Consider the following 24,163-nt stretch of genomic DNA (forward strand, 5'->3'; position numbering starts at 1 on the left):
GCTTATATCTAAATATTACTTTATTAAGGAGCATATTGGTCACCAAATTTGAAAAAAAAATTAAAGCCGTTTTTGATTTATGGCAAATTTTTGATTTTGATCATCCTATATATCAGCAACTACGCCCCGTATTCCTATATCAAAGTGAATCATTGATTGAGATCTCTCTGTAGTAGAGCGTTGTCGGTCGAATATAGAAACACCCTGTATACTTGATTTATAGGAACGAGCATTGTTTAAACAACTTCTTCCCTTTATTGTTCTAGTAAAATACCCAAAAAAACATTTAACGAAGATCGTAATTCTTTTCGAAAACTTTTTTTTATTATACGAGGGATCTTTGAATAGTTTCAGACCTAACAAATTGATTTAAAGCAGTTTTTTATAGTGGAAACTACTAGATCGACTACAAAAGGATTAAAATATATCCTATACTATTAAGGGTATAGATTAGTTCCAGCATAAACAATCATTTATGCTGTGGTTCAATTTTTAGCTTTATCTTCACCAATTTCTGTTTTGTATTACCATTTGCCTATCCCATTTAATGTTTCTCTTAATAATTTCGCTGTATGAGTTTATATCCATATATTCCTGATTCTTCGTAGTGTATTTCATTGTCGCCATTATTGGTATGTGGCCAAACTATCTATTGTCTTTATTCATTTTTTTTCTATATGTTTTAGCTACTCGTTTGATGTGAACAAATTTTGGAACTAGCGTATTACCGTGCGGCGAGTTTTAATAATTTGTATTTGATAAGAAGGAATATACTATTTTATTTATAATGACTCTCCAACAAAATTAATTCATAAGTGGTTATTAGGCTAAAACTTTAATAAAAGAAGTTTAGATTTGTCGACTGGCTCAGTGTTGTTACCCCTCGATATTATTTTTAACTGGAATTATTATAGTTATTTTGTTCCGGTTGACGCGAGCTCAATAATTTCTCTTCTACTGTGTAAAGTTGCTGTACAATAAATAAGTAATTATACGATAAGACCCCCGATAAGTCCAATATATCCAAGATGACGACTACAGTTCACTAGATCATTTGGACGGGGAAGAGCAATACCAATGGAAAACAAAAGAGCGAGTATTTTGCACAATGTAACCATATAGCAAGAATTGTTCAAAATTACCTTGAAGTGATCTAAATTCAAATAAAATCCATACGAGTTATCTTCTAGGCTCTTATGAAATGCTCTTGGAAAAAAAAAAATAAAGTGGGGTTAGAAGTATGCTCACACACTATCAAACTTTAATTGATGCCAGAGTAGGTAATAATATGTTCAATCACCAAGATTTTATTTCACATTCGTTCTTGTATAATTTTTTGTTAAATTGCTGTATTTCCTAGATTAAAGTTGGAAAGTATTATATTTAAATCATATTTTTCAAGGCCGCACATGAACTGGTGTATAATAATTGTTAGTTAGGAGCTGAGCAGTTGCATCCTCATTATTTGTATTGTATATCATAACATGAAATATTTATAAAATTCCAATAAGAAATTTTTACGAATAAATTCCGCCTCAAATCCCCTATTTGATTTTATCATATAAACATTTGACACAAGTCTGCTATAACTGTTAGAACTTGTTCAAGAGATGAAATAGGAGTGGGTAAAATAAAAACCATTTTAAATATGAGTGGGCACATTTGCTACATTTATTTAACAATCTGTATGTTATATAACAATTAGAATACAGGAGAACATGCTTAACACACGAAAAGCTACATCCTAAATGCTATAATGCTAACAGTTTCAAACGCAACAGATTGTAAAATCATTAACAGCAACACTAAAATAAAACAAAATATCAATATACTATATTACATCTTTAAATAATTACATATATTTATACTTTGGGTATATACAAAAATTTGACAAAATATACTTATAGAATATTCAAATCTATAATTAAAACTTAGGGAGAATCACAATAAAGTTGAATATACCGAAAACAGCATATATAGCAAATGGAAATGCATTATGTATAAAGTGACACTTTATTTTTAAAATGGGTATATATAGGTAGGTATACAAGATGTAGACCCTATATCTTGCATAATAATTATCACATATAAGTACGAAATATACCTCTATACAATTTTTAATGACTAGAATACACACAAGGCTTTTCAACTAAATTTTCCATAATCAAACACAAACATACTACGGAAACCTCGTTACATCCGAACGTAAAATAAAGATTACACTAGTTTACTTAGTTCAACTTTCTTATGCATTACTAAAAAATGTATATGAATAATTAATACTAGGTTTGTTTGTAACTACCTACTTGATGATGCCCGATATGAAAATTGCCTTCCAACAGTATCAAGTTCAAGTAACGAACAATAAGTTTTACGTTCCAATAACAAATTGAACTTGTTCAGCACTAGTTCGAGACGAGCAAAAACGTATTGAATAAATTTTGTACGAACATATGTATCCAAACCAATCTAGTGTTTGAAGATATTCCTTGTTACTTTAAAGAAGATAATTTTAAAAACTCCTACAGTGAATAAAAATAATTTCTGTTTGTTGAAATCATTTCAATAATATAATCTTCTTTCTTTGTATTTGGTTAAAATGTGACATAGAGAGAAGTCAGTGGCGGGTCTAGAATTTTATTTGGAGAGGAGGCGGAAGGCAAACTAAATGTAACTACATTATACAAAGTATTCAAACGTTAACGGATATCATACAATCGAAGACGTAGTAGTGGAATTAGGTCATTCTTGCTAATGAATACAATTAACCAATTTCAAACTTATTTGTATAAAATTAACATTATTAAAAAAACTCTTAGCCACTGAGAGAAGTTAGTAAAAATTATATACATTAATTTCCATAGCTTATTCTTTCAATTAATTATCAAACGGTTTTTAATGTGGAATTAATATATTGGAAATAGTAAATTTATTTTAAGTCGCCATCTACTTCATCCTATACGAAAACAAGGTAGTTACTGGAAAATATATACAAAATCAGTTATATCAACTGAATTAACACGAAAGCATCTTTTTTATGTAGGAAATTATCAGGAAAGAATTTCTTTTAATTAATAATTGAATAAAAAATGTGTTGTAACAACCCTTACTTAACCTCCAAAACTAACCTGTATTTATACGAGATGGCGTAAGAGGTAACATGAATTAATTACTCTCACTATTCTTACTCTCAAAACAAGATCTCAACTTCGTAATTAAAACTGTTCCAAGGTATTTAATTCACCCCTTACATAGGTGTACATGAAGCAGAACCATCATTTTTGGCGTATATATTCGTATACATACAATTTTACATTCGAAGGAACATCCGTATTCAGTTTGTCCTTGTCATAAGTTACAAAGTATGAAATTAGGATGAAAACAGTTTAAGGGATTATTAGTGGCTCATTAGAAGATAAAACAATAAAAAAAATGCAAAGACAATGAAAATGGAATGTGAGGTAATAGATTTTAGTTATTTTTAGTGGAAAACTCTTAAACTAATGTTTAAAGAAACAAACAACTTGAACAGCTAGGATATAAAAATCATGTAAACTAGTGTTATTAAATTTTTATTATATCTATGACCGATGCTGAATTGAATTTTATCCAAAAACTATCGAATGTTAAATATTTCACCATACAAGTTTACAATTCAATGTAAATCCTTATATCAAAAAAGTGAAATTACAAATATCAAATTAAAGCAGCTTATGAACATTAATGTTGAACAAATTTAAAAAACATTCCATCTACTGATGAAAGTGAACCAAACTAATAAAAAATCTATAATGAGGGGAGATTCTTTCACTCATTATAGATTTATATTTGGTTACTTTTGACCAAAAATTATTATTTAATATAAACAATTTGATATTGCTAAACAATTAGTAATTCAACTCGACCCTCAAAAATTGTTATCAATAAAACCATTTACATTCTTAAATTGAAATATGTCATTTTGCAATAACAAATTCCAAAATAGATATTTCACAAAATTTCTAAGTTAAAAAATCTTATTTTGGTTATGGCGAGTATGGAATGTTCATTTTTAAACAACAGACTTTTGACTAAATTTGAATCATATAAACATTCAGTAGGGTATAGCCCATTAATCCAAAAAAAATCAAATATTTTTGTGTACCTTATTTTTCTTCCTCTGATAATGATTATTCCATTTCAAATCTTAGCATTGGCCTAATTGGCCACAAAAATATTTTCAACAATTCAGTCGGATAGTTATTATCATGCATACATACAATTTACTTCAAGTCAGTCTCGTCTTGTAACATTTCATCGATTTCCTGTTCCCAATTATCGCTTTTGGAATTTGTAGACTTTTGTTCGCTGACCATTTCATAGTCCTGTAGTTCGGCTTCTAGTTCTTTTTCCCAATCTTCCACTATATGAATAACATTAGGGTGAGGATAAAGACAAAAATAAAAAAAAATTAATGAATAATAAGCAGAATGTAGAGCACTATTTAATGTTGAAATACATTTCAGGTTGGATGTTCGTAGTAACAAAAAAAAAATATAAAGCTATATACAAAATATTGAGCATTCTTGCTAATACCAGATGCTCAGGCAATTAGTTTCCTGGTTGTTTTGTACACTTAAAACGAATTCTGAGCAGCTGGTGGGTCCACACCTTTGAAAAAAATCATCTACAAATGAAAAATTTTTTTTCAGTAGGTAGGATATCTCTTCAATTTCCAAATAAAATGCATACCAACTTTCCCCCTTGGTACTGACCGTATTCATATATAATATACGCATCGAGATTTTAAAGGACATTGAACTTAATGGGTCACTAACTGAAGTGATCGAGAATAATTTTTGCAACAATTGTGTTTTACTAATTAGTACCACAGGGTTGCGCTATTTATAATTTATGATAGTCCTTGTTGTATTTCTGGTAATAATATTTCCTGCTTTATTACTGCCATTATATTCTTATTGCTAATTCTCTTGATAATAAACTGTATACATATTTTCAGATGTTTAGCAGCTTCCGTATTGCAACTTTCTATTGTTGTGATTTCTGGTTACCGATCGAAACACGGAAAAAAATACAAGTACCACAGTTTAACTTCAAATACTTGTTTATGAAATCATTGGCAGGGCTTGATATCATTTTTTCAATTAAATTGTTATTAACAACAATCGTATTGTACTGCCTTTGTAATGATATGTTGAGCTGTTTTGATAACCAATTTTTTTATTTGAAAATTGAAATTTTTCATTTGAAAATGAGTATAAATCTTAACATAGATATATTATAAACCTCTACTAACATTTTCTTATATTATTCCAATCAATCTGTTTTGTATTGTCATTTTTAAGCAACTTAAACTGGACCCATGTCATAATTGTGGGAAGACAAAGGGAATTTTATACACTTCCACGTAAATATTGATACAGGTTGTTTGAAAATTATGTAACCTATTTTTTGAGATATTATTTGATCGAGCCATATTTATACTTAGTATTTATAATAGATCATGGTTATCTTCCTATCTTGTTTTAAAATATCTTTTCAAGTTCTTCAAATATTGTATCAAATTTCATGTAAGTACACAATTTTGAAGATTCCTATGAATAGTGAAAAATGTCAGATAAGGTGATTCATTGACAAAAATCCCATGGATCACAGTTTAGTCCACTGTTCCAAACCGAGTTGCCCAAAGCCATTTGTATAGAATTTGTGCACACATGTAAAAATTCAACTTTTCGTGAACCAATTGACCCAAAATATTAAAGTAAGTTAAATAATTCTTGTGTTGAATGTACCGCCTGATTCCCAGAATTTTCAATAACTATAATCAGATCTTATTTAACGAGAAATTAAGAGGCAAATGAAAAGGTCTATGAATTAAAAAACTGATGAAACTAAATGAGATATTTTTCTGTATTTGAAAACACTGAATTGCATGGAGTTAACATGGAATCTGAGAAAAAACAAAATCTAATAACAAAAATCACATAGTGTGTATATGAAGTTCAAATTACATTTGTTATTTTCTAAATTAAACATAGTTCGTGAAAATTTTATAATATAAGTATTTCAAGACCTTTTATGAACATAATTCCATATTGAAAAATACAAACAAGTATTCAATTATTCCAGTCAGGCAGTCAAAAATAGTTTCATTAACTCTTTTCTCGACATATTACAGGATTTCTTTTGTCTGAGTCTGAGTCTGAGTGCACAGCAGCTGATGAAAGCCTTTCAAATCAAGCCGAAACTAAAACTTCCGCTTCCAATGCACTGGAATTTTGTTGTGACTACCTTATTGCATGTGCAAGCTTGAACGGCCCTTATAAACATGTTTCAAATTCGAAATAAAGTAGATTGATAGATAAAGTTGGAATTGTTATTGTTTTGATTTTTCATGAGGAATGTGTTATTTTATTCTGGCACTGTATTTGGAGCTGAAGTGTTCTAAAATAGAACTTATGTTTGTTCATCATTAACAGAAATGTCTATCCATCCAACAATCATCAGTAATGAAAAAATGATAGTTATTCATTTTAAGAATTAGCCTTTAATGTGTAATTATAATTCATCAAAAAAAGCAATTTATTTCCAACATGATCATTCATTTGTAGTATATGGATTTTATAAATATATTTGTATATTCATTGGGTCATACTATTTAACACATTTAATCTGATTTACAAGCTTGATTTTTCGAAAGTCGAATAGCCTTCATAACAAAACCAACATTTTCACATTTTATAAATACAAAAACTTTCAATATTAGTAGTCACAACATTTATTAAAATTTGATAGGTAATAAACATTATAACATCAGTCAATTGCAAGTGACTGCAAGTTTTGATAATGGAATCCATCAAATATATAAATAAATAGAATGAAAATTGTGCTTGCACAAATTCATAAAACATTTGCTAATTGAACAGGGTACTCAGTGGACATAGAATAACAAAATACAACAGAATTGACACCATGCAATATTAAATTTTTTTTTTTTCAGTTATCCAAACCTCATTAAAATATAATACTGTCCTATTAGTATTATTTCTAATGTAAATTACATATTTGTATATACAGGATAATTCAAATTACATTTTAATGTCTATTTTACTTAGAATAGAACAAACATTAAGTCCACTAAGAAAAAGTACTTACATTACATTGAGTGAATATATTCCTTCACTTTAACGAATCTTCAGAGATAAGGATTTCCCGAATTATTTACCATCGCATGTAATGAGATAATAAGAAATAAATTTGATTCATCCTGTATATAGAGATTATGGCGTTTAACAAGTTAAATGAAAATTTGGTTTGTGTATGTAAAGCCAAACTAATTCAACTAAAAGTGATGTGAAGAGGAGAAATTTACGACTTAACTCAATTCTGGGATTTAGGATAGAAAGGAAGCAAGATGTCGTCGATCCTCTTAAGCTGCGACAAAACAAAACAGGAAACTAATCTTATGAATCGTACTCTGTTTGTAATATCAAAATATACAGTTAGAATAAGCATGCATAAATCAAATATTTGTTATTCTTGTATCACAATCACTGATATGTTTTCAATGAATATTTGTTGTTTCATATTTTTCTAGATTTAACAATTGAACTCCTACTCAAAATTTATCTTAGAATAATATGAAGAACAAAATATAAAAAAATGAAGAAATGTCCACGCAAACAAAATTGAATTGAAAAAATAAGATGGAACTCGGTAATATATTCTTTCTATTCTTCGCATTGTGAGTTTCGAGTAGTTCAGGAATGTTTTCCAATGTTTACTAAAATAGCTATCCATTGGAGTAGATACATGACTTCTAATTAATTTTGCTCCCAATCAGCATCAAAATGAATTAATTTGTGATAACTATTTTTTGGGGTACCCCTTTAATGTTAAACTCCATAACTGGGCATTAAATATTTTTTCAACATTGTTATTAGATAATTGGAAAATGATAATATTCTATTTATAGCATAGAATTAAATTATATTCTTTGTTCCAGAGAGAATATCTCTATATATCTTTATATTCAGGTGTGATACTGAAAAACAAATAAAAGAGCCGCTAGTTTATCTATACTTACCATTGTTTTTTGATCCTAATGCAAGTTTTTTCATTCCTTCATTTACTTCTTTCAAATCTTCGCTACTGACTTGCAATGTGTCAGATACAAATTCATGCATATCTTTTTTTGTACTATCGTCTACTTAATCGAAAAAATAAATCAAAATATGTAGGTAATTTCAAACTATATGCAATAAATTGAACTATTCGTCAATGAAAATTGAACTTCAAATAATACATGATCACAGATCTATTGCCGATAAATCTGATCTATATTTGTTAGATGATTTTAATTTAATTTAGAAGAATTTATTTTTGTCTATAGTTTGAATTTATATTATTCCATAAGAGTTAAATCAAATCATGGCCATGGTCAATGAAAGTACCTGTCATGTAAAATATGGTACAATTTAACAAAATATTTCAAACATATAATTTTCAACAATTAAAAAAAATAGGCATTATGTTTTCAAAATCACTTAACACATAATAATGTCTCTTCTTCCTTCAAATCATCTGATTAAAATTCTCTAATATAAAAAATACTTCTACTCAATTTGAATAATAATCTACTCTCTTGGTCCATGGCACAGGAAATCATTCAAATCAACAGTAGCTTACAGTTCAAAATAAAATAACCTTGAAACTATAAACTACATCAACTTTCTACAGTTCTGGAAATTAAATTTATCAAAAAATCATTGACTGCCATATTCGAGATATTAGAAATGCAATACTTCTAAAAATAAAGAGGAAGAGTCAAAAATGCAGGTATGGCCAATACATATAATGATTGTGAAAGTTAATATCAATTATCTAACTTTTTGAATAATTATTATATTTTTTTCAAATAAATTATCGCCTGCATAAGAGCATAAATAGTGAATAGGTAAACTTGCAAAATGTGCACTAATTTCAACAAACATTTGTCAGTTAACAACCACATACAAGGTGGCTCACAATTAATTTCTAGAACTGACAGTATATCCAAAAAAAAGAGAAATTTTTTTTGTACGCTTTTTCTAAAACTGAAGAATAAGGGATATACAACTCTAAAATGAGAACCTGCTTTCTTCCAATATCTGTGATCATAAGGAATAAGGATAATTAATTTCATAAGAATATTAATTCTCAAAATTGTTTTCTTACTTTTTTTCCGGAGATTGACAAAGGCATTTCTGCTTGAAAGACCTTATTATTCTGAGACAGAATTCTAAAATCTACCATAGACTGGCATAATTCAATATTAAGTTTGGGAGTAAGACATTAATATTTTATTATAATTATTATCAAGCCAAATTGTTATTTTATATTATCTAATATGAAATGTGTTGCTTTGTCCATAAAATTGTAAAATTTTCTTATGACAATATCTCTATCATCTCTAATATTTATTGAATAATCTGTAATCCCATGCGAGTATTAGACACCTCAATTACCTGCATCACAACCCTTCTAATACTCAACTTTCTTGATACCTGTATTAGAGCATTAACTAAACAATTAGATGAAAGGAATAAAATTTTCTCAAAATATCAATTATGTTAGAAACATTATTTACTTCACTTAAAATCGATTTTATAATTTCTCAAGTACCAAAACAATTTCAATATTGAAACAAGAATTTTACAGTAGAATAGGCACAAAGAACTTAGTCGATTGTCTGCTGGACTGAATATTTAGTCAAATAAAAACATTAATAATAATGTACAAAAAGTTGTTCTGGTAATTTTGTTTTGTTTGATAAATATTACAATTTTGACATTTAATTCTATATCAATTATCCTAATGTCTTATGAACTCTGCAATCATAACGTTCTTGTGGTAGAAAAAATAAGAGTTGCATTTCCCTTATTATACAATTTTAGAAAAAGTATGCATAAAGTTTTAGTTTTATTTTTTGGCGTACTATCAGCTATGGAATTAATTTATTTATATGAAAATAATTATATATCCCATTGTTTCAAAGAAAATTTTCTAAAAATAATAGAGTATTATGTAATATTCTTAAAAACAATCATATTTGACAAGAGAAAAATTTTTGAAAATATTCTGCTATATGTGACAATTTGATAAAATTCTTTTCATAATATTTCATTTATAAATTTAGGTTTTGTAGAATTCTAACTTTATCCAATTAAAAATTGAATTTTGTAATAATTAGACATGGAAACATATCAAATATGAATGTTCCTGATTTTTTAAAAATTTAACAGGTTTCAGCACACATTAAAGTCAACCTTCAGAAATATGTATAAGATACAATATATAGTAATTTGGACTTGATATTCAAGTGGTCATTTAGTTTATTTCTAAACAAAGTACTCAAAATTGTTTTCCAAATAAAATTTCAGAACAAAAGTAGAAAGTGTGGACTATTCATGTCAAGCTTGCAATTTTAATATGAGTATTTATCTCAGGATGACTTTCCATGTACTAAACTATGTCTTACCTATTAGTTGATCAGAGGCATAGGTTTCTGTAGCAGATTGACTATCTCCTTCCCGTGACATAAAAGACAATTCATTGGCTTGACAAATTAGGCTTACACGATAAAAATAATTTCGCCAGAAATTTTCTTCTGAGATACTGAAACCAAAAATACGTTTCAAATAAAAAAACTTAGCAGTTTGACTGAAACCAATATCAACTTACACTTTAGGCACAAGTTCGTAACGCATCTTCTCCAAATTGGGGTCTTGCTCCATAATAGCCATGGCAACTGGGTAAGACACTTGATAATCAAAAACGAAGTCTACACCTGCAGGTGGACTACGAACGAAATTTCTACGATCTGTGGATAGGCTAAGACACTCATCTTTAAGTGCTTCTTCATTAGCACAACCGACCCAAGGTGGCAGTGGCGAAGAAATGCTATCTCCTTGATTTTTAATGAATGCTTCTTGCTCGCGATTAAACTCACCTAGTATGCTCTATAATGGACAATCATAAACATAAAATACAGGTTGATGAAAATATGAATATTAAAATGTGAGAAATTATTTTTTTTATCATAATTTTTCTATTTGCTTTTGTTGTAAATTAAATACAAATTAAAACCAAAATATTAGTTACTTATTAGAATAAGAAAAAAGTATAAAATAAACATCTAATATCAATTTCATAATTTGAGCAACAGGAGCGAAAGAAATATTTGCTACACCTGTCGAAAATAATTTACATTTAGGAGCCATATAAATTTTAATCCCACACTAAATGGTTAATACTTTCGAGCTTACTATACATCCATATATTATAACAAAATTTGAGAAATTACAAAGTTATACTTACATTTTTTTCGACAGATTCTTTTATCTTAGCACTTGCTTCGCTTACAGTTTTTCCAGCTTTATTTACAGCAGAATAAAGAAAACTACCAAAGGATTTAGCACCTGCTAAAGCCTTCGTTTGTACTGAAAAAGATGTTAAAGCAAAACATTAACAAATTCAATGTGTTAACACCAACTACACAGAATATTACAATCTGAAACAGTCCATAATCTCCAAAGAAAGATACAACATCATAAGAAAGCGAAAATTGCTTGAATCCGATAATAAATATCTTTGAAAAAGAAACAAGTATCACATGAAGAAAATTAATTATATTTGATAAACAAGAGCGTAGCTTATTTTTACTATTTAGCTGATGTAGAGAATCAGAATACATCATATGGATCATGTATATCAAGTTGTCACTATTGATATATGAAAATATACAAGATTTTCCTTTTATCCTTAATCGTAATATTTGAAGTCCTTCCATCGTAATACAAGGTAAACATACTATGAATAATTCCAACACTAGCTTCACACTATTAGTTGTAATATATAATAAAATAAATAGAAATGTTCGACATGATAAGAAAGAGTTGATTGAAAATAATTGAAAGTTCTCATACATTTTTGTCATAGAATGTTTTTGGTGCTCTATATTTTTTCACAAGCTATTCAATGACATCAATTTTGGATTTGTATGGAATGTGGAGAAGAGCTTTGTGTTTTACAGTTAAATAATGATTTATTTTTCTCGCCTAATGAAATATTTAGAGTGGCTTTGTTTTATATATAATAAGTATGAATATAGAGGAACAACACCTAAAATTTTATAATACTGTAGTATATACTTTAGACATTGTTTTAGATATAACTGTAAATTTCATAACTTTTGAGATTTATAACTTTACAAATGATAAACAAGAATTTATTTACTTTATTTTGATCCCAATTACTCTCCCGAAATTTTTGTGTCAATTTTCTGGACACCAACATTTTAATGAATATAATATTCCAAAAAATAACATGTATATATAATCAATGTATATATGTATAATTAATTAGGAGTAAAAAAGATCCTGTATTAATAGATATACTCACAACACATTCAAAAATTAATGAAGACTGATATTTCTAATGGAAAACACTTTAGTGGATTGCTTAATGGGACAAGAGTTTATAGCTATAGTAGAGCAGAAGTATTGATTCCAATGCTACAGAACGTTGAAAATCAATGTAGTTGTTTGTAGGAAAACACAAAAGAAAATTTATAGAAAGAAATCTAGACTCGAAAACATATACACAACATACAACATCTTTCTATTGTACATACCATTTACGAATTGACTATCTTTATCTTCAGTGGGGGACTCTGCAGCAGATTGAGGTCCTGAATCAGCTCCACCAGTAGCACTGTAATTTCTATATTAAGTTTTGATGTTACACAATAACCTTTGTTAGAGAAAGTAAGATACCCTTTTACATCCAATATTAAAACTATTTCAAATGTTTGTATTCAAATACACCACCTTTATGTTTCTATATACAAACAAAATTCTCCTTAAGCCATATAGGTCTTTCCAATAAGTTGGAACTGAACCCATTAATGATAACTGCCCGTGTAAAGTAGGTCACAACGTGGTTAGTCGTTTTATTTGCATATAATAAATCAATACTTATAGACTCATATGAGACTAAGTCTATAACACTCAAATGGTTTTGTAAAACAAGTCCAAATCCATATATTTTTGTTTACTTCAACAATTTCCTGAAAGGTAGTAACTTCCTACCTTTTACCCATGTGAGAGTAGAATGTTTCAACAGGCCAATCAAACCATTTGAGTCTTGTAGTTATCAATGAGAGGAAAGTCTGTTTAAAATGCATACCCGAACAGTATTCTATGACGGGCTATAATTACCCCTATAGCAGTCAACTGTTGTCATTGGAAAGGCCTATACCTATGGTGTATGAAGTATCGAATATTTTGGTTGCATCTATTAAATAAGGATTTTATTTAAATTTAAATATTATTAGATTCAACTTACTTTCTCTTCCACAACATCAACTAAGTCATAATATAAATATTTAGTATACAATTAATGAATTTTTGAATAAACAATAATAAGAAACCAGAAATTATATTACAATGTGAAAATAATTATTTACTTTGAAATATATAATAAATTTTTGACATGCTTGTCATAAATCTAAGTAGGAATTTTTTCTTTCTGTATATAACTTATCTTTATCATATCTTTAATCATACCTATAATAAAATTACTTGAAACAGTTGTATCAAAATATTGAATTTATGAAATATACCAAATATTTATATATTCTGGTTTCATCAGAGTATTTATCTTACCTTGAGTTGTCATCTTCATCCTTTAAAGGGTGAGTGTCAAGACCTTGCGGTTCCGGTTCAGATAAAGGCGGTTGCTCTTGCCCATCAACAACTTGTTCGTTATCAGCTTTTCTTAATTTTGGAATACTTGATCCCAACCAACCACCAATACCTTCAATTTGATTCTTCACGTTTGAAAACATTTCAAGTTTTCCACCTCCACTTGCTTTAGTTGGACTGAAATATTAGCAGAACATTTTAGATTTACAAGCAGTCCAAATCTATGCACTTTTATCAGATTCAGTGATATAAGGTAGCATTATTGTCATTAATAATATGTTGGCTCCAACTTGTCAACTTCTGAGTTGTTACTCTGAACTACCCTGGCAAGTGCTTAAAAATCTTCCTTATTGAAACAATTTTCATATTGTATCATATCATATTGCATAGCATTTAAGAGGAATGATAAGTACATAATTTGAGGAAAAAAAATAATTATTAATGATTAAGTACTTCAATACTGTTTTGAAAAAATCTGGACCTATCAAATTATATCTAAAGCAAAAATATTATTTAAAATAAGTTAGATTGAATTTCAGCTATTTTTAATATACATATTTTGAAATACATAAGTACAGCTATATATGACTTAAAGAGAATGTATAAACAGTGACACAGAAACCCAAAAGGTTCAAAAATATAATTTTATTTCCAGTCAGATTTCAACATTTTCAACCTTCTACCAATCAAGGCCACACATACTCAAAATCTGTAAATAAAATAATACTTTGAGTTGTTTCTATGTACTTTAAGTAAGTTGGTCTCAACATTTGGTGGAGATATGTGCACTATAGACATAGGTAATTATTTCTACCAAACTTTCAATTATTTCAAATGTTAAATGTCATTCAAAAAGTAAAGGAAATTTTTCAGTAAATACAGAATGGCATTTAAAAGTATATTCAAAGCTTGTCAACCTTTCTTTACTCTTGAATTACTTAAGTATTTAATGTTTCAATTTGTAATTTGTATTCTATTGATATTACACTTGCAACTGAAGAAATGCATTTTATACATAGTAAGTATTTATATATAAGAACTTTTATATATATATATTATATAATAACATCAATTAACAAAAAAGAATCTGCAAAAATGTTCTGCTTATTGAATATCACATTTTTTATTAAAAATATTGTCTAAAGTGTGTAGAATTGTGTACATTAACCTACATATCAGGTAAGTCGTTAGAAAATGAAATTAATATAACTAAAACATCTATTCTCCAAAGGAAACACTGTTTAAAAATAAAACATAAATATTTTATAGCAAATATTTCTTGAGATTTGGTTAATTATTCAATTGAAAAATAAATTCCAATTTTCTTTGACATTTGTTTTACGTATTGCAAATGCTGGGAACAATTAATCATTTTTTTATATCAATAAGTAAAAAATAAGAAATTGTGATTTCTGCATTCAAATTATTCCCACAAATGAGAATTTGGAGACATTTTTTCAAGTTGATGTAACTTTAATTTTTTACTTTGTCAAGTTACGTTGATCAAAGGTTTTGTCTGTTATCGGCAGTCTTTGATTATATTACTTGACTTGATCTAAAGCCTTATACATAACATTCAGAATATGAACAAGGAAAATAGAGTTCGTCAGTAGAGTTTATAATCAATAAAAAATAGGTCAAGTTAAACTCACCTTCCTTCTTTCTTTTCAGATCCAACAAGTGCATTACTGTCTTCAGTGGGTGTAGGGACTTTTTCTTCCTGATCGCCCTTAACACTACCCATCCATGAGGAAACTTGATTAGTAAGTCCAGTAAACATTTTTGCTGATATTGGGGATCAATAAAAATAGGAACTAAGTAAAGTCTCAATTTTTCAATAATAGAATGGAACGATGCCGATTAAGTGATACACATAAAGCACATATTATACGCGAATACCGAATTGCTTATTTTATTTCCAGAATATACTATAGACCTACCAGATCATGAACTTGTTACTTTTACCAGCCACTTTGCGCTTACACTCGGCGCATCAAATTTTCGATTCTAGTGGAAATGGCTGACCAATCATATCCCTGGGAAATTTATAGAACCATTGCGCCCTTACGTTTTCTGAAAACGACGCAATACGTCACAATGTTAGCATTCTTGATCCATTTTCCCTCAAGGTCGAATCTGATAAATTTGTATTGTTCTATTACTTTTATTTGAAATTTAATTATAGAAAAGAATCTACAGTATAAGAAATAACCCTTATCACTATTCGAAGACATTTATTACATTTGTTGAAATTAAAAATCTCTAAATTTAAATATTTGTAATCTTAGACAGATTTTTTAACAAAATATATACCTATGTATTAAATCGCCTTGGTGGTTTGAGATTAATACACTAGCATTCAGTAAATTAAAAATGTAATCAGTTGAATTGAAAAAAGTTTAATAATGTAGTAAGTCCAACCAAATTTTGAATTAAAATTACTGGACTAAATACATTACTACAGTGAACTCAGTTTGAAACATGGTAGTTTACAACAGGAATATTTCCAGTTATTTTTTGTACCCTATAGTTTATACAGTGCCTATAGTATAATAATCTTCTTTCCTTGTCTAAGTGTATAATACATAATGGGTTGCATACGCTGTAGGTAGAAATCAATGCTTTTTATATTTACATCAAACTAAAGCTGAAGATTTTCAAATATGTCAATGTCATTACTGTCAAAATATCTCTAGTTCATGTTTTTAAGCAAAAAATTGACTTTTCTGAAACATTATAAGTTTCAAACAAATTAGTGAAAACATTTTATTTTAATAAAAAAAAATGTGTTTAAATTGGTGACTTATTTATGTAACAATAATTTGATAAATATTAAGTTAACATAATACTTACGTGTATACTGTTGTTTTCATTAAAAAGCATGTGAACAGTGAACTTGAGTTAATAGGGAGATCTGTAAATATTTTTTCCTCAGAGCAATATACAAATTCATATTTATGTATAGATTCCAGCTTTGACTCACTGAGAAGTCGAAGAGCAATGCAAGCTAAAAGAAGGTATTTACTGGTTTTTGTAGTTGCCTTCTTAGCTTTTTGGTATTTTGGTGGATACCATTTACGACGTAATCAAGATATAAACATTAATATAGATAACCTTCCTAACTATGTTAGTATGAATGTGATAGACACTGGATATTTAGTTACAGGAAGAAGACTCTTTGAAAATTCTAAGAATTGTAGAATGGAAACATGCTTTGATTTTAGTAAATGTCAAAAGGATTTCAAAGTTTATGTATATCCTCAGGAGGACAGCAGTGTGCCTAGTCCGTCCTATTTAAAACTGCTCAATGTCCTATTAGAATCTAGATATTATACTGCCAATCCTAGAGAAGCTTGCATTTTTATACTGAGTATTGACACATTAGATAGAGATCGCTTAAGTAATGATTATGTTCGTAATATGCAGAATAAACTACAGCACTTACCTCATTGGAATAGTGGTCTAAACCATGTAATATTTAATTTGTATTCAGGTACTTGGCCCAATTATACTGAGAATGATTTAGATTTTGACTATGGAAAGGCAATATTAGCTAAAGCTAGTATGTCAGAGAGCCATGTACGTGTTGGCTTTGATGTAAGCATACCTTTATTTCATAAAATTCATCCAGCAAAAGGTGGAGAACCGGGAGCTTCTTCGGCAAATAATTATCCATTGGAAAAAACATATCTTCTAGCATTTAAAGGAAAAAGATATGTGCATGGAATTGGTTCTGATACAAGAAATTCTTTGTATCACTTACATAATAGAAAAGATATTATTATGGTTACGACTTGCAGACATGGCAAAAGTTGGAAAGATATGAAAGATGAGAGGTGTGATGAGGATAACAAAGAATATGATAAGTACGTTTTTTTCAATATTCAGTGATTTTATTACCGCAAAATGAATAATTGAATATACACTAAAAATTCATATATTATATAGGCCACGCTTTTACTCAAATTTAAGTACAATCCATAAAGTTGTTTTTTTTTATATAGAAAAAGAATGTTTTGATCTTGTGCTAATATCATAGCAGTAATTTATTTGTAAATGATTTCATTGAATAACAACTTTGTTGCTAAGTGAAAATTTAAAATATTTGATTTTCAATTGTTGAATGCTACTAAATTGTCAAATAGAATGAACAATGTATTATATTCACTAAAGTTTATTCTGACTGATAAAATTTATCTAACCAGTATAAAAGCATTATAATTGGTTTATAAAATTTTGTTGTTGATGAACAGAACAATAGGTTACCTTAAGCTGGAAAATATCTCTTCAAACTTTCCAACACAACTTAACATTCAGTTGTCATGAAAATTATGAAAAATTGGGTATTTTTCAGTTACCAATAATTTAACTTTCATAGAAAACAATGTGTCATTGATACATAGAAAATTTATTTTGTGCATTCTTAAGAGCTTTTGGGTAAATTTTAGCTTAGCAAGATATCATATGAAATAGGAAGAAATATTTCCACAGCTTTGGTAAACTATTAACCATCTTGATTAATTTACATTCTAGTGTCTTGAATCCATATTTTGTCTTGGCATATAGTGACAATGTAGGTAGTAGGTGTTCCATCTCATCCATTTAAAGAGTCACATTTATCTTTTAATACTAAGTTTACAAAATAATGTTTTAGAACTTTTAGAAGTCTTTTCAATTTAATAGTTAGTATTGCAAGAGTTTATTATTTATGAAACTTCTAAGTTGAGATAAAAACCCAGAAGTTCTACAAAATATGAATTATCTAAGAAAGTTCTTCATCATGCAAAATAGTAACCCTTTCATAATTGTCCAATTGTTCCTTATACATATGCCTTATAATTATTCAAGATGTCAAACTTATTCATTAATATTAACAATTTAGAGTATTCAGTTTAGTACTGATACGAAAATTTAAATTTTAGTGATAATTGATGAGCTGATTACATAGTAAATTTCTCTTTTCTCCTCAAGCAACTAAACAATTAAACAATATATATGATATAAAGATACGTCATTTTGAATGAAATCTCAAAATCATATATTTGGAAATGTTATAGTATTCCACAGGTGTGATATATCTTGTGTAAAACGGTTGACTTAAGTTTTCAATTGATTTTACTGCTTTATCTTATTTAATATATTTTATTTTTCTAGATATGATTATGAAACTTTGCTCCAAAATTCCACATTTTGTTTAGTTCCAAGAGGTAGAAGATTGGGATCTTTTAGATTTTTGGAAGCCCTTCAAGCTGGTTGTATTCCTGTGCTCTTGTCAAATAGTTGGGCATTACCGTTTTCTCAAGTCATTGACTGGAACAAAGCTGCAGTTTGGGCAGATGAAAGATTATTACTACAGGTAATTCAATTACAAAGGAATTTATGTATCCATAATTAAAACTTAACACAAAATTATGACTGAGAACTGAATACTAATCCAAAATTAGTAATAAGTCAAAATCTTCATTTATTTCAAATTAATGAAAAAAATAAATGAATGGGTTTATTTTTTTCTGGCAATTTTACATAATACTTAAAACTATTACTTCATGAGTGGATAATAAAAACATCTATAAATTTGTTTTGTTATATGAGAAAATATATTTGTCAGAAAAGTGATTCATTTATATTTAGAAATTTTTTGGATTGACCAATGTTATTTCTTAAAAATGTTAATTTGATGTACTTAATAGCATAACTGCATATACTTTCCAATTCTGATCAATTTATATTTATAACAATTTTTGATATGCTCAAAAATAAATAACTTTCCATTGAGTGAAAGTATATTGTTTATATACTGCTAAAATATTTGATATCTGGTGATTTTATCTTTGATTTTACATCATGTAGTACTTTTCAAAAACAAATATTTATAATTTCCTGAAATTAATAGTGAAACAGTTTCTCATATTATTCTTAAGCACATAAAAAATTTCATAGGTCCCCAATTTAAATTATATTTATTTTAACAGAGTAATTTTTTCTATATGTGATTAAATTTGTTTTTTTTTCCACAGGTACCTCATATCATACGTTCACTCTCACCTAAAAAAATTCTCCAGCTTCGCCAACAAACCCAAGTTCTTTATGATAGGTATTTTTCTTCCATCGAAAAAATAGTTCATACTACATTAGAAATAATACGCGAAAGACTTCCAAAGCAACCTATCAGAGATGGAACAGCATGGAATAACTTTCCAGGGGCCTTGGTAACTCTCTCCACCTATTCAGATTCCGCCGATGATTTTCCTTTTCATGTAGAAAAAGATGAGAGATTGAGTTTCACGGCAGTAATATACTGTCAATTAGGAGTGCCATTAGTAGTGAACTCGCCACTTTACAGACTTGTAACTAATGTGGGGAGGAGTAAATATTTATCTAAAATATTGATAGTTTGGTCAAACGAAAAGCGTACATCGAATAGAAACAGATGGCCAAGTTTACCTTTACATATTCCTTTGCATATTATCCAGCCTAGTGCTAATTCTAATGTAGGAAGTGAGGCCAAATCCAGTATATCTCAAAGATTTTTTACTCATAAGGAAATTGAAACTGAGGCAATATTATCTTTAGATGAAGATACTATTTTGACGACAGAAGAAATTGATTTTGCATTTATAGTTTGGAAACAATTTCCTGATAGAATTGTGGGATATCCAGGAAGATCCCATTATTGGGATGATTCCAAATCAACTTGGGGATATACTTCCAAGTGGACCAATGATTACTCTATTGTGTTAACAGGAGCTGCTTTTTATCATAGATACTATAACTACCTTTATACAGAATGGCTAAGCCCTCTGTTACACAAAACTGTAGAACAAAGCCAAAACTGTGAAGATATATTAATGAATTTCTTAGTTAGCCATGTTACTCGTAGACCTCCAATTAAAGTTACTCAAAGGAAACAATACAAAGAGCAGCCGAGTGCAGGTGGCTGGTCGCCTTGGAATGATCCAGATCACTTTATCCAAAGACAGACATGTTTGAATACTTTCGCAGCTGTTTTTGGCTACATGCCACTTTTGAGATCAAATTTACGACTTGATCCAGTACTTTTCAAAGATCCCGTGTCTAATAAAAGGAAAAAATATAGAAAAATCGAACTTGTGGGTAGTTAGTATTGGATATATGAGTCTATAGATTTGTAGAATGTTATAAATTCTACAATGTTATTTTATCAAATGAACATAATCATTTTATAAGAGTTAGGTTGTGGGCATTTTCTTGCAGATATTGCTTCATTCATTAATTTTACTTCTTCAATTATTGGTTCTAATGAATTTTCATTGATTTGTAAGTTGATTAGTTTTCTAGTTATATGTCAATTTATTTGGACGTTTTATAAAAAGAATAATTTTGATAACACGAATGTATTCTACGTATGACTCCAGTTGAAAACTCATAAAACCAAAGTTTGTTTTTAAATATTTTTGTTGATACCTTTTTAAAAGATATTGGATAGGGAAAATTATTCTTATGTAATAAATATATTAGCAATGGTTTGCAGATAATTTTGCACTTTCATATTACTGTAGATGTCATGGTAAGATGGCATCATAATTAATGGAATTTATATAATTTTATATTATCATTGTTCCATGAGCGTATATTCTAAACAATATAAGTTGTTAATTTACTCATCACTCTGTACATTAAAAATTGAATATTGAATTTTAATTATTTACTTAGTCTGATATCCTTTCAGATTCTCACACTTATACCGGTTGTAAAAGATATTAATTATGACTAGTTTTCTGCTTGTAGTTGTTAATTTGCTCTTTGAAATTGAATTTTTATGTTGCATATCTTATTTTTTATATGTTTAATGTTGTAATTTGTTTATAAAAATTGTGATATAAGAAAATAAAACAATATTTGCCATATCATTTTGATGGAGAGCTAATTAGAAGCTGTTATTACGAACTATACAAATTTTTATTCAAATAATTTCATTTATCACAGATTTGTTTCGAAGAATTATATGAAAATATTGCAAATATGTTTTTTGACGAAGAACTAGTCCAAAAATGTGTTCACACACTCTTCTTGATTTGAGAATACGCTTTTTACAAAAAAATTTCAATCTACCACGTTAATGGAAAATTTGCGATGCAATTCAATACTTTAGAAGGTAAATATTTTCAAGAACAATTGTTTCTTCTCGGAAAACGTATTTCTTTCAACAGGAAAGTTTAATTAGTGCATATTTTTGTTTTTTGTTAGTAATCTTTCAATATATTATAATTCTACCATATTTTTTTATATATTTGTTATACTATCTATTTATATGCTCCACTTTATTTACCAAATGTATATTTTATAATATAATTATGCATAAGAAAGATGTTAGATTTACAAAAAAATGTTGGATAAAGTTTTTTAAATAACTTGAGCCCTCTGCATATTTTTTAGAAAATACACCCTAATATATTTTATGTTATTTATAATCTGTTACATTACAGGAACGTTTTTATAACAAAAGTGAATTAAAGGAATAAATATTTTATTGATCTCTTTTGATTAGATGTTTGTATTCCTTCTTCTATTTGACAGCATCCAAGTCTTTTATAAAAAGCTAATGCGGAATCACGGGAATAATGCTTGAGTTTATCTTGATTATCCAGTTTTTTCTTGTCTGTAACGTTTTTTAGATATCTCCAGAAAAAAAAAGTTTAAAGATGATAAAACAAGAGTGACTGAGTACTCTATTGTGCCTTTTTCTTAAAATCCAACTTCAAGTAAATTCGAACAGCAACACTATAGTATGGTGAAGCACTATCCTGCTGGAACCAAATGTTATCAACTGGATTTCTTGCTGGAACAATACTTGAGTTCATCAAACTGTCTTCTACAAACAATGGTTATGTTTTTAATTTTAAACTGTCTTTATATTCTAAGGTTGACTGCCCATGTAGGATTAGACATCCTAAGGAGATGTCCTATCGATCTATTTATAGTTGTTTTCTATTTATCTAAAAATTGCATTGCCATTTTATTTTTTCTGCTATTTTTCTCTGTAAATCTCTCACTTTTACGTTTTCTTTAAATTCATATTGACTTGATCATTCCCATCTTATATTTGGTCTTTCCTCTGTATACAACTGGTTTCCAATTTGTTCTTTCCTCAGTGTATCCTCTTTATTTCTTCTATAAGTATGTTTATCATCCTAATCTGCTTGGTCTAATGAATTTCACCATGTCTTTTCCATTAGTTTTTTCACCCATTTTATTATTCATTAATATTCTCATTTGTACCTCCTTTTTCAGCTGAACTGAAAGTTTTTATCGTAACATCCTCAATTTATTTTATTGGGTTTTTTTCTTACATTAGCGAATTTATACAGGGTGTACTGTTTAAAAATATAATGATAACAGTTTTTTGTAGACCTAGCAGATATAATAATCTAAATATTCTTGATTTTAGGTCTCTTTTGTTTCAAAATGATTTTTTTTTCATAGCATATATATATACTTCAATTTTTTATTTCTTAAACATATATTTATGTTTCCAAATCGTCTTGATTTTAAGTCTTTTATTATCATACTTTGATAAAGACTGAAAGTAGTCGAAATGTCAAATTTTTAACTGTATTTCATTATTTATAAAAAAAACAAGATGATTTAGAAGCATATATATATATATATATATATATATATATATATATAAACTATCAAAAAAAACTAATTTTAAAACATTTATATATATATATATATATATATATATATATATATATATATATATATATATATATATATATATATATATATATATATATATATATATATATAAATTGAAACGTCGAGAACTTTTAATCCGTGAACCTAGTTCTTTTGTTGTTCAAAATCCTGCCGCGGAAACCTTTACGAATATATATACATATATATATATATATATATATATATATATATATATATATATATATATATATATATATATATATATATATATATATATATATAATACATTGGGCGGTTTCTTATTGAGAACGTGGCAATAAAACAGCAAAGTGAACTAACTTTAATATATTTTCCGAGCTTTCGAATACTTATGTATGCATCGTCTTCGAAATAATTAAGATTGTAGGTGGTTTTTTAAAATTGTATTAATTTATTCTTGTAAAAATTTTTAAATTCATTGGATTCGAAATTCAAAGTGACGTTGATAGAATCAATGGTTATAAATTTTTACAAGAATTAATAGAATTCAAAATCACCGAAAATCTTAAGTAATTATTTCCCATACGATGAAAATACATATGTATTCGAAAGCTCTGAAAGTATATTAGTTAGTCCACTTTGGTGTTTCATTGCCGCTTTCCCAATAAGAAACCGCTCATAATATAGCTGTCAAAGACTTCGTTACAATACAATATATATATATATATATATATATATATATATATATATATATATAT

General features: G+C 27.9%; 2 protein-coding genes across 15 annotated transcripts; one reads left to right on the forward strand and one right to left on the reverse strand.

The window, feature by feature from the left end:
* Positions 1–1,640: 1,640 nt before the first annotated feature.
* On the reverse strand, positions 1,641–16,288 carry LOC130900994 (synapse-associated protein of 47 kDa). Of its 14 annotated transcripts, none has more exons than XM_057812058.1 (9): positions 16,059–16,288; positions 15,398–15,818; positions 13,707–13,922; positions 12,674–12,753; positions 11,359–11,480; positions 10,723–11,000; positions 10,520–10,656; positions 8,087–8,206; positions 1,641–4,402 (listed from the first exon to the last, which is right to left on the reverse strand). In XM_057812058.1, the coding sequence occupies exons 2-9, from the start codon at positions 15,523–15,525 to the stop codon at positions 4,263–4,265; spliced, it is 1,221 nt and encodes a 406-aa protein (XP_057668041.1). In that variant the 5' UTR covers positions 15,526–15,818; positions 16,059–16,288; the 3' UTR covers positions 1,641–4,262. The 14 variants fall into 14 exon arrangements, with proteins under 14 accessions (XP_057668041.1, XP_057668049.1, XP_057668057.1 ...); XM_057812066.1 differs by having other exon boundaries at positions 15,398–15,881; positions 16,059–16,247; XM_057812074.1 differs by having other exon boundaries at positions 15,398–16,065.
* LOC130900984 (exostosin-1) lies at positions 16,108–22,268 on the forward strand. Its single transcript, XM_057812022.1, has 3 exons — positions 16,108–17,611; positions 18,900–19,101; positions 19,763–22,268. The coding sequence occupies exons 1-3, from the start codon at positions 16,746–16,748 to the stop codon at positions 20,864–20,866; spliced, it is 2,172 nt and encodes a 723-aa protein (XP_057668005.1). The 5' UTR covers positions 16,108–16,745; the 3' UTR covers positions 20,867–22,268.
* Positions 22,269–24,163: the final 1,895 nt, after the last annotated feature.

The sequence above is a fragment of the Diorhabda carinulata genome, chromosome 1 (genome assembly GCF_026250575.1).
Source record: "Diorhabda carinulata isolate Delta chromosome 1, icDioCari1.1, whole genome shotgun sequence".
NCBI lineage: Eukaryota > Metazoa > Arthropoda > Insecta > Coleoptera > Chrysomelidae > Diorhabda > Diorhabda carinulata.

Coding starts and splice junctions, on each gene's coding strand:
- LOC130900994 (XM_057812034.1), bottom strand. CDS start 15,525: ATGTTTACTGGACTTACTAATCAAGTTTCCTCATGGATGGGTAGTGTT. Junction 12,763..13,706: donor GATGAAGATGACAACTCAAG/GTAAGATAAATA, acceptor AACTTAATATAG/AAATTACAGTGCTACTGGTG. Junction 8,210..10,519: donor TGCCTCTGATCAACTAATAG/GTAAGACATAGT, acceptor TTTTCGATTAAG/TAGACGATAGTACAAAAAAA.
- LOC130900984 (XM_057812022.1), top strand. CDS start 16,746: ATGCAAGCTAAAAGAAGGTATTTACTGGTTTTTGTAGTTGCCTTCTTA. Junction 17,612..18,899: donor GATAACAAAGAATATGATAA/GTACGTTTTTTT, acceptor TTATTTTTCTAG/ATATGATTATGAAACTTTGC. Junction 19,102..19,762: donor ATGAAAGATTATTACTACAG/GTAATTCAATTA, acceptor TTTTTTCCACAG/GTACCTCATATCATACGTTC.